The sequence below is a fragment of the Arvicola amphibius genome, chromosome 8 (genome assembly GCF_903992535.2).
Source record: "Arvicola amphibius chromosome 8, mArvAmp1.2, whole genome shotgun sequence".
Lineage (NCBI taxonomy): Eukaryota > Metazoa > Chordata > Mammalia > Rodentia > Cricetidae > Arvicola > Arvicola amphibius.
The window spans coordinates 79836895-79848335 of record NC_052054.1 but is presented as its reverse complement, the minus strand read 5'-3'; the positions used below and the strand labels follow the sequence as shown (position 1 = coordinate 79848335).

The following is an 11441-nucleotide window of genomic DNA, read 5'->3' as shown; positions in this document are numbered from 1 at the left end:
TGCTCAGCGGCCGGGGGGAGGGGGGGGGCGTGAGCATGAACACTCCAGGTTGGCCCCCAGGGGCTGCGCGCCGGGGCCAGAAATAGCTCGTTTTGATCCTACTGCTTGGGCCAGGAGCCCGGACCTGGCAAGGAGTGAGACCAGCTGCTCAGTAGCAAGAGGAAAGTGGTTAAGGTGACCATCAAGACGGGTTTGCCGGTCCATCTGATAGAGGGATGGCCAAGTGAAGACAGACGTCCCCGGTTAGCCCCGCAACAATAGTTAGGCTGGAGCTGGGACTTAGCTCCTGCAACAACTCTGGCGGTTAGGGAAAAAAAGGACTGCGTTAAAGCCAACACACTTAGCGCTCTTCCAAGCGGCTGCCCAGCCTCTGATCCTTTCTATTGGTCGAAAGTCTTGCCAATGACTGCTGCACACTCCCTGCCTCCAATCAAACACGCGCCCTCAGCAGTGCTGAAGCCAGTCACGAGAGAACGCCCCTCGGCCGCTTTTCCAGTTACTTTTATTTTCTAGACTATCATTGGTCGCCTTGGAGGCCCCCCAAAAAGGGGCGGAGCTGACAGCGTTACTAAGCAAGGAGGGTAGGCGTCCGGGTGTCGGGTTAAGGAGCTCAGCTGGCACTAACGCTGAGGTAGATGCGGGACGGACTGCAGGTGAGGTTGGTCCCTCCCTCAGAGATCACAGGAAGCGCAGGGAAGGTAACACGGGTTTGCTGGAGCCTGGGGTCTCCGGCCCAACTGCACTGGAACTACAACTCCCAAGATGCTACGCAGGTTTTGGCGCTCCAGCCGTGAGCTTCCCCATCCCTGGGAACTCTTGTCTTTTGTTCTCTCTGGGTGGCTCTAAGGGAGTCTAAAAGAAACTTGGAAAGTTGGTTTCCAAATTTCCCCAGACAACCATGGTGTTATCTTTGAACTTTCTCGGTGGCTCATGGGGATTGTAGTCCTCATTCCACATCCTCCTCCCCTCAACAGATTTAACCGGAAACGTACTGTGTACGTTTTAGTCCGGTTCTTTGTTGTTTTATTTTTGTCTATTCCTCTTTTGTTGTTTTTGTTCTTCTTTTTTCATTTATGTCTTTTAAATTACTTTCTTCTTTTTTAATTTTAATTTAATTTTTATTTTTTTTGAGACAAGGTTTCTCTGTGTAGCCCTTAGTTGTCTTGGAACTCACTCTGTAGACCAGACTGGCCTTGAACTCAGAGATCTGCCTGCCCCTACCTCTGTTCCTACCTCTGTTTCCTGAGTTTTGGGGTTAAAGGCGTGCTCCACCATGCCTGGCTAATAAATTACTTGTTTTTTAATTAATTGATTAATTAATTAATTTATTATGTATACAATATTCTGTCTGTGTGTATGTCTGCAGGCCAGAAGAGGGCACCAGACCTCATTACAGATGGTTGTGAGCCACCATGTGGTTGCTGGGAATTGAACTCTGGATCTTTGGAAGATCAGGCAATGCTCTTAACCACTGAGCCATCTCTCCAGCCCTAAATTACTTATTTTTTAGCCGTGGTCTTCACCGGAGCTTCAGGAAATGGGTTTCCTGGAAGATGTTTAAAGAGATTAATTACCTTGATTTGATCATAAGGCATTTTATACATGTATTGAAATATACTGCACCTCATAAATGTGTACAATTAACATGTGTCATTTAAAAACATACAAAACCATACAACAGACCATATTTTACCTGGATGGGGCTGGAGAAAGGGCTCACTCAGAGTTTGGAAGCAGTGGCTAGTCTTTTAGAGTCCCCAGGTTTGATTCTCAGCACCCACATGGCTGCTCTCCTTTATCTGCAATGTGCTAATTCCAGGGGATTTGGCACTTTCTTCTGGCCTTCAAGGGCATTGCACACATGTAGTGCACAGATATAACACTCATACACAAAACATAAAAAGAATTAAATCTTTTTTTAAAATTGCTTGGATAGTTCAGAGAAGATGCAATGTCTAGCTTGTTTACTGGCATTCTGATTCTGTTAGCTTGGAGTGGGAACTGTGATTCTATAACATGTTATTCTTGTCCATGTAGCCTTTGTGTGTAAGTGCATCTGTTTCTGTGTGTAAGTGTGGAAAACAGACAACCTCAGGTGTCTGTCCTCATCTTTCGCTTTGTCTGTCATCCTCCCATCTCCCCTCACCCCCATTCCCTCCAGTCCCTAGCTGAGCACCAGACTCAGGGCATTGCGCTCGCTAGGCAAGTGTCAACCCCACCTTTCATCTTGTTGAGACAGGGTCTCTTTGATGTTTACATCTGAGTACTACAAGTTAGCTGGCCTATAAGCTTTTGGGGGGCTCTCCGGGGTCCACCTCCCACCTCAGTGTAGGAGTACTTGGATTGCAGACTTGTGCTAGCACATGGCTTTACATGGGTTCTGTGGATCTGAACACAGGTCCACATCTTTGTGCACAAAGCTCTTTGCTCACTGAGCCATCTCCCCAGCCTCTGGAACTTCTGATCCTCCTGCCTCAATCTCTTGAGTGCGGGGAATGACAGGTGAACATCACATAGGAGTCTATGGTTTTTTTTTTCAAGGCAGGGTTTCTCTGTAGCTCTGGAGCCTGTCCTGGAACTAGCTCTTATAGACCAGGCTGGCCTCGAACTCATGAGACCCACCTGCCTCTGCTTCCTGAGTGCTGGGATTAAAAGGTGCGTGCCATCACCACCTACCTGGCAAGTCTATGATTTTAAAAGCCCTCTCCTAAATTTCTGTAATCCTATCACTCAAGAGGTTGAGGCAGGAGGATAACCTGAAGTGCAAAGCTAACCATGGCTGTATACAGAGTGAAACCTTGTCTCAAAAATAAATAAATAATAAAAGTTCCTCCTAGGCTGGATCCAGAGTTAAGAATTACCAACTACTAGTTCCTAGGTTCTCTTAAGTCTCTTTCAAGAGGTCATGGAATCACACCTCTTAAGCATTGTCTTGACTATGAAGTGATGATTCGTGGGAACTGTAGTCCATCTCTTCCAGGAATCCATGGGACTTGTTAGCTTCTGTCCCCCTCTTACCATGCTCTGCTTCTTTTGTAGCCTGTCAGTTTTCACTACCCAAGACAACCCCTTCGGAATGTTCTCCAGGGTGGACAACCCTATTGGCCATCGAGGAGCTAGAACTGGAGCCCCAAGGTGAGGACACGCTTTAGGTAAAGTTCTGTGACATAAACTAACAGCAGGAAGTGACCGCTAGAAGGAAGGAAGGCCTGTGATGAGAATGGGGATGACCGATTAAGAGAAGTCCCCTGCCCCACTGCTGGTTGCCATCCCACTTCCGGCTCTTTGCCACCGGGGTCCCCAACCACAGCCTCCCTAAGGCTGTCAACTGACCCTTCCACTGGTAACAGTGGGATGTCTCCTCTCTTGAACTACCTCTATGTGTGGTCATTCCCCACCGGGATCACCCTCTGATCTGATTTTTTTCTTCTTGTGATTTCTCCCAATTTAAATCCTGTGTCCATCCAGGTCTCAAAGGCCACAAGCTCCCCAGGCCACAGCAAGCAACTCCCCTGAGCTGTCTGAGGCGCCCTGGCCATCCGATTCCAGAACCCCTTCCCCACTCAGCACTGAGGAACAATGTACCTCTCCACCACTTGCTGTAATTGACAGCGGGGACTCTGTGGTAGCCAAGTAAGTGCCAGAACTCCTTGGGAGGAGGGAGATCTGGGGCCAAAGGAAGGAAGAAGGCATCCCATAATGGCCGTTAGACAGAGCTGTTTACACAGTACTTAGGACCAGGCACTTCATGAGTGTTATTGAGGGGTCTTGCCTGGGTCCTTGGTTAATTATTCTTGGAGTTGCTTTGGTCTCAGTTTCCTTGAATTGGGAATGCTAACCACACATATGCACTGTGACTGTTCTGAATTCTCGGTTCCTCCACATAATGATCTATGAGACCACGCATTGTAGAGTGAGTCCTTGGGTCTGAAAGATAGAGGTCCTAGATTAGTTACGGCTCAACCCTGATAATAATTATGTCTCCTTCATTTAGTGGTCCAGACAGAAACAACCAGGGCTGACATTGCAGCCGTTATTTAAGGTGTTAGGAACATAGGTTCCATCTGTCTTATTGTTCTGTCTCTGAGCTATTGTCCTTTCCTTCATAGGCCAAAATGGTCATCACTGACATTTCTCTTCCAGATTCACACTCCCTTATTCTTTGTTGCTCAAGAGCCAGTCTGGCTGGTGATGTAGTTCAGCTATCTAACATGCACAGGGCCCTTGGTTTGATTCTCAAAGCCACATAAAATGAGGCATAGTGATGTATGCCTGTAGACTCAACATTTCGGAGGTAGAGGCACCTGGGCCGTGGTGGCAGACACCTTTAATCCCAGCACTCAGGAGGCAGAGCAGGTGGATCTCTGTGAGTTCAAGGCCAACCTGGTCTATAAGAGCTAGTTCCAGCTGGGCGGTGGTGGCGCACGCCTTTAATCCCAGCACTCAGGAGGCAGAGGCAGGCGGATCTCTGAGTTCGAGGCCAGCCTGGTCTACAAGAGCTAGTTCCAGTACAGGCTCTAGAAACTACAGGGAAACCCTGTCTCGAAAAACCAAAAAAAAAAAAAAAAAAAAAAAAAGAGCTAGTTCCAGGACAGGCTCCAAAGCTACAGTGAAACCCTGTCTCGAAAAACCAAAAAAGAAAAAGAAAAAAAAAAAGATAAGAAAAGAAAAAGAAAAAAGAAGGTAGTGGCAGAAGGATCAGAAGTTCAAGATCACCCTCAGCTACATAGTGAATTCAAAACCAGCCTAAGTTAAATGATACCTTGTGTAAAAACAAACAAAAAAGAAGGGGCCAGCAAGATGACTCAGTGGGTAACTGGCAACCTCAGTTTGATCCCAAGACCCCACATGAAGATGGAAAGGGAGGACTGACTCCACAAAGTTGTCTTCTGTGATGTGTGTGCTATCCCATGCACATCAAGTGTGAAAAGGCACACCTTCAACTCCAACACTAAGGAAGGAGGCAGAGGCAGGGGATCTCTGAGTTTGAGGCCAGTCTGGTCTACAGAGTGAGTTCCAGAACAGCCACGGTTACCCAAAGAAACCTTGTCTCAAACTTGTCTCAAACAAACAAACAAACAAAAAAACTAAAGAAAATTAATATTAGGCCGGCTATATGACTCAGTGGATAAAGGTGCTTGCTACCAAGCCTGACAACCCAAGGTCAATCCCTGGGACCCACCTCCACATGTGCACTGTAGCATGCCTGCTCAAGTGTGCACCCATGCCTGTAAGGGTGTGTATATGTACACACAGAGAAAAATGTAAAAAAATTAAAATTACATTAATATATAAGAAAGAGAAATGGATTTTTAATGCCAAGTGCTTGCTTTTGGTAGATTTGAAGAAAGCAGTTATTTATTTATGTAATTTATTTTGTTTTTCTGAGACAGGATTTCTCTATGTAGTCCTGCTTCTCCTGAACTCACTCTGTAGACTAGGCTGGCCTCGAACTCAGGGATCTGCCTGCCTCTGCCCATTCCACCCTCCCCTCCAAGTGCTGGGATTAAAGGCCTGCACCACCACTGCTGGCAAAAGGAGTTATTCTTCTCTGGGCCTCTGAGCACCACTTTCCGCGGTGCTTGACAAACAGACGGAAGAGCACTGTCCCCGCTGCTGTTGTGATAATTACTGTCATGACCACATGGCTCCCTTAGTCCCTCTGCTTCTCACCCCGGATGCTCACAGGTACATAAACAGGTTCCGCCAAGCTCAGCCTACAAGCCGAGAGGAACGCCAACCTGCAGGCCCGACCCCAGCTGATTTTTGGTGGCTACAGCCCAAGTCGTCAGACATCAGCAGTTACCTTGCAGCAGGTACCTAAAACCTCTCCTGTTTGGTGCCCAGCAGCAACTGCTCTTCCCAGCCCCTGTGATCAGCTGAGGTTTCCCTGCAGGAGCCAGTGAACCCAAAGGAAGATCCCCAATGACAGGTCCATCTCCTGCTGGGATATGCAGCGCATCTCTGGCTTCAGCTCCTCTTCAGAAAGTAAAGCAGGTGACATTGCTACCTTCTCCCTCTCTTGCGTGCCTGAGTAGACAGCACCAGCCCTGGGATAGAATTAAAGACAATGACCACTTTAAGGAATCCTAAACGAGAAAGGGTTTGTGGGCACGGAGATGTGGCTCATTTGGGAACATGCTCGCCCAGCCGACAGAAAGTCCAGTGCCACATAAAAGCAAGCCTGATGGTACAGAGCGGTAGTCTCAGCACCAGGGTCAGAGGCTTAAATTACCCTCAGCTGTGTATGGAGTCGGAGGCTGCCCTGAGCTATATGATATCCTAGCTTAAGTAAGTAAACAAATGAATAAAATAGTCTTTAGCAGAAGGATTTGTTAGTTGAATGAGATTTTGAACGCTAAAAGTAGATGTGTTTGCGCATGCGTATTCGTTATGTTTATGCTGTGCTGCGCATGCGTATTCGTTATGGGCAGTGCTGCTGTGACCAACACTTGACAGAAGCCAGGGAGAAAAGGTGTATTTGCTCAGTTTTAGGGGATTCCAGTCCAGCATGGCAGGAGTATCTGGTGGGATTGAATTTAGAGCCTTTGGAAGAGCAGTCAGTTATCTTAATGGCTGAGCCAACTCTCTAGCCCTACATTTCTGTCTTTTTCACACACCTTCAAGTTAATCACTGAACTGTTTGATAGAATCTTTTGATTAGGCAGGTCTGGTCAGGGAGATAGGTTCAATCTTTCAATCTTTCCTTTTTAAATTTTAAATGTAGGATGTGTCTGTGTATGGGTCTCTCTCTCTCTCTCTCTCTCTCTCTCTCTCTCTCTCTCTGTGTGTGTGTGTGTGTGTGTGTGTGTGTGTGTGTAGGTCAGAGGACAATGCCCAGGAGTTGATTCCCTTCTTTCACTTCTGCATAGGTTCTAGGGATCAAACTCAGGTCTGTGACCTGTACAGAAAGCACTTACCCCACTAGATAATCAATACTGGCATGGCTGAGGTAGTAGGATCGCGAGTTCAAGGCCAGCCCGGGTTACAGAAACTCCAAGAGTGAAAGTAACCCTCTGTTTCTCAAGAGAAGCAGATTTAAACTTCCCTGCCACGGGAAAGTGCCAGGTGCAATATAGGTCCCCAGGCCTTCTGTTGAGAGCCCCTTTCCCAGCAGCCTTTGGCACAGGGACTAGCTTCGGGCCCCTCTCGCTGTGCAGAGCCTGAACACCTGGAACTCATCTTTGCTGGACTTGGAGACATTGAGCCTACAAAGCAGAGCGGCCAAGCTCTTGAAGCGCAGGTGACACCTCTCCCCGTCCTCTCCCCATCTTCTCCCCGTCCTCTCCCTCACCAGTTGTGCCTGGCTCACCGCTCCCCTCACAAGTACTTTCTCCCTACAGCAAGGCCTCCCTCTCCTCCTCCTCCTCCCTCAGTCCCAGTGATGCCAGCAGCTCCTCCTTCCCCATCAGCTCCAATGGACTCTCTCCCTGCTCTGTGACCTTCAACCCAGACTCCAACAAGAGGTCTAGTCCCAAAGAATCTGTGTCGGGAGGTAAGAATTGATGGCAGCCAGGTTCACATCCCATTGTGTCCACTTACTGGCTGTGTGACTGTGGCCTCTCTGGGCCTTGGTTAACTGGGATATAGGAATAGTAAACTAGACCCCTCACTCACAGGTATGGTGGAGATGAACTGAGTTCCTGAGTACCTGGGAGGCCCTTCACACAGGCCTGTCAACAGTAGCTGTCAGGGCTGTGGCAGGCCTACCGTACTCGCTACTATTATGACAGTAAGCTCCAAAATCGGAAGGCTTACCACAGAGTAGAGGAAATATTCATTGGTTCTAGTTTTCTTTCTTTGAGCGTAGGGTCTTCCTACGCTGCCCGAGCTGGCTTGGAACTCATGTGCAGCTCCTGCTGGCCTTGAACTCTTACTCTTCTGCCTCAGCCTCCCCAGTACTGGGATTCCAGGAAGGCACCACCATGCCTATCATGCTTTTCTGTATTGTTAATGTCACAATGAACCATATGGAACTTTTTTGTAGGCAAAAAAAACAAAACAAAACAAAACAAAAAAAAAACCCAAAAAACAAAAACAACCCAAAGTTGAATATCTGGCAATTCCACACGGCTTGGCTAAGTCTCAGTGTGCTCAGGACTGGTGTGTTGTCCCAAGCCCACATCTACCCCACACATACCAGTGCAGCTTAGCTACAGCATGAGGACCGTTGAAGGTGAAAAACTTCAGCGAGAAGCTGGGAATGGTGGCGCCTGTTGGCAGGGGGAGCAGTGGGAAGATCGGTATCTCACAGTCAATCTCAGCTCCATACTGAGTCTGAGGCCAGCACAGGCTAGGTGAGACTCTCACAAGCTAGAGGGGAACAGGTGTTTTAGAGAGCACACCTTCAGTCTCAGCAGATCTCTGAGTCACAGGTCAGCCTGGTACACAGGGAGCTCCAGGCCAGTGACAGAGCAGTAGAGCAGTGTGGTATAGGTGGGAAAGGCCTGGTGAGACTGTCAGGAGACTTCTGACCATGGAGGGTACGTTGTTGACTTTTGGGAAGAAAATAGGGTCCTGCAGGTGCTCTGAGCACCTGGAGCAGGAGGGAGGGATGTGATCAAGTTCAAAAGAATCACAGAAGAAATAAAAATAAATAAGGAAAAATACAAGTACAATCACAAACTGGGTGTAGTGACACTTGTCTATAAGCCCAGGCTGAGGCAGGAGGATTGCCAGTTTGAACCCAGCCTAGGCTACAAAGCAAAATCGCAAGAGAAAGAGAATCCCAAGCCTCTTCTGCCCCGCCCTTCTCATTTCACAAAGGAATTGTGTGGTGTCTGGGCTGCCTGTCAGGTGTCATCCTGTGCTCCCTCAGCGCTTTCCTCTCTACTCCCCCCACAGCAGTCCCAGAGCCATCCCAGGCCCGCATCCCTGTTGCCCGCACAGCCTCCTCCCAGGCAACCCTTCAGCCCGAGGAAGACATTTTATACCAATGGCGGCAGCGGCGGAAGCTTGAGCAGGCCCGAGGAGCTGAGGGTGATGGAACCTGGGTGCTGCCTCGGATTCCAGCCCTCACCACTCAGGTGAGTTGGAGATGAGAGCCCAACAGTGGTAAGGGACACCTAAAGGTGACAGAGGACCTTCCAGCTCTTCCTTCCTGTCTCAGATACCTCTTTCTGTCTACAGACTCCTCCTGCTCCTGCAGTGAATCTTGGTTCCCTAGGGACCCAGCCTAACTGTGCTCCACCATGGGGCAATGTGGCCCAGCCTTCTCCCCCACAGACCTTCTATGTGGAGAGGCCTCCTCTTCCAGGGCCCTCTCCACACATCTGGACCCCCAGCCCTCACGGGTTCCTCTGGGCCCCACAGGCCAATTCATGGATATCTCTCGGGATGGTTCCTACCACACTGCTCGCCTCCCCAGCTGCTCCCGTGGCCTCCTTCCCAGCACCCCCTACCACCACTCCAGCTGCTCCAGCCCCCACCCCTACTCCCCAAGTCTCCATCCCAGTGCCCCCAGCATCCACTCCACCTCCCTGGGCTTCCACCCCCACTCTCCCAGCTTCCACCCTTCCACTACCGGACACCCCTCAGGAGCCAACTACCATTGAGCTGAGTAGTTCTGCCCAGCCCAAGAAACTCAAACCTCGGAGGGCCAGCGCTTCATCGCGCAGGGAGACAGCTCAGCCAAATGCTGCAGCAGCTTTCGAGAGTCCCTGTTCGCAGCTCAGGGGCGCCCTGGGCCAGGTAGTGACAGCTCGGCTGTTCCCAGACAGCCTGGACGACAGGGTCCCTAGCCTAGAGAGCCCGTCTTCACCTGAGGCAGAATCTCAGGAAGTCAAGGCCACACCCCCTCAAGCCAAGGGTCTGCCCCCTCCATTGGAGTCTCAGTGTGGGTCCAAGACGGAGTCCAGCAAAGCCATGGCCGCGTCCTCCACGGGCCGGTCGGTGCTTCGGAAAAGTAAAGTCACCCTCTCAGTTGAAGCTAGGGATCCACAGCTGGCTACAACCCCAAAGGCATCCAGAAGACTGGAGAAGGTCCAGTCGCCTGAATTCAAGGCGGGAGCTGGTGATGCCTTGACCACGGCCTCGACTGCCTCAGGCCCTGCCCCCTCTGAGGACTTGCTTTCTCAGGCCACCCGACTTCTGCAGGCTGCGGAAGGTGAGGGACCCTGAGCCCTTGGGTATCTTTTTTTTTTCCAATTCATTTTTATTTTATGTGCATGTATGTCTGCGAGGGTGTCAGAAGCCCTGGAACTGGAGTTACCGACAGCTGTGAGCTGTCACATGGGGATTGGGAATTGAGCCCAGGTCCTCTGGAAGAGCCAGTGCTCTTAACCTCTGAGCCATCCCTCCAACCCGGCCCTTGGGTATCTCGACGGTGCTCCTAAACCCTGTGTCCACCTTCTGGAGCTCAGCCTTTTTACTCTTCAGACTCTGATGGCAGCGAGTTTCAGGAAGACCCTGTGTTGCGGGTGCTAAGAGCTCAGAGGGCAGAGCTCAGGCAGCAGAAAAGGTGAGTGCTCCCCACCAGGATCTTTGATCCTGAGCCCTGAGTCCTATGACAACCCTACTGGGTGTCTGCCTCTTCCAAGCCCCTTTCCAGAACCCCACCCACAGCCCCAGATTCTTACCATGAGTACACACCCCAGCCTCTACCTCCCTGACTTTTCACCAGGAAAGTGGATGCCCAATTATCTCTCCTTTTGGACCACACTGAAGACCCAGGATCTTCCTCTCCACCAGCCAGCCCACCTCCCAGGTCCCCAAGAATGCGACTGAGGAGGGAAGGAGGCTCCCTTGAAGCCAGGCGACTTTGAATTGTAAAAATTCTGTTTTTCCTGGGCTGGAGAGATAATGTACTTGCAAGTGTGAAGGCCCGAATTTAGATCTCTAGAACCCACATAAAGGAAACTGACCGGCCAACTGGCCCACCGAGACTGGGTTTCAAGCAAGCTGGAAGCCAACAACCTGTATTCAGAGTCCTTTGACCTCCCCCATACACGAGCTGTGGGGGGCACACACGCACACACATACTAAGAATAAAGTTGTCTCCAGTCAACATTTTTCTAGTTTACTGTTAATCTCTAAGAAATGGATTGTTGTAGAAAGGCTGATTGTACAAATAAGGAAATGTAACCTCTTCCCCACCTCCCCTGACCAAAGAAACAAAATTTCCTTTCTGGTTGTGTGTATGTGTGTCTGGTATGTAAGCCCATGGTTCTAGGTAATATTGGGGACCTGACTCCTGTAACTCAGAAGTGGATTTTTATGTCTCAGGTGGGGACAAAGGCATTGTCATTTGGTCTTGAAAACATCAGTGTTAGTACTTCTCGCATTATGCTGGCATCCCTCCCTCTCTGGTCCACACCTCCATCCATAGGTCCTCAAATTCCTTGTCTTTCCCCTAAGTTTGTTCCCCTTCTCCACTTTCTTCAGCTGTGATCTCACTGCTCAGCACCAAAGCCTGACTCCCCCTTCCCACACACAGTCCCCTG

The 11441-nt window shown here is 49.7% G+C and overlaps 1 protein-coding gene across 4 annotated transcripts; it reads left to right on the top strand.

Moving 5' to 3' along the window:
• Positions 1-493: 493 nt before the first annotated feature.
• On the top strand, positions 494-11005 carry Proser3 (proline and serine rich 3). Of its 4 annotated transcripts, none has more exons than XM_038340515.1 (11): positions 494-653; positions 3040-3135; positions 3469-3633; positions 5689-5816; positions 5897-5997; positions 7161-7243; positions 7413-7495; positions 8845-9026; positions 9130-10105; positions 10378-10459; positions 10622-11005. In XM_038340515.1, the coding sequence occupies exons 2-11, from the start codon at positions 3077-3079 to the stop codon at positions 10761-10763; spliced, it is 2001 nt and encodes a 666-aa protein (XP_038196443.1). In that variant the 5' UTR covers positions 494-653; positions 3040-3076; the 3' UTR covers positions 10764-11005. The 4 variants fall into 4 exon arrangements, with proteins under 4 accessions (XP_038196443.1, XP_038196442.1, XP_038196439.1 ...); XM_038340514.1 differs by having other exon boundaries at positions 7377-7495; XM_038340511.1 differs by having other exon boundaries at positions 495-653; positions 7344-7495.
• The last annotated feature ends 436 nt before the right edge of the window (positions 11006-11441 follow it).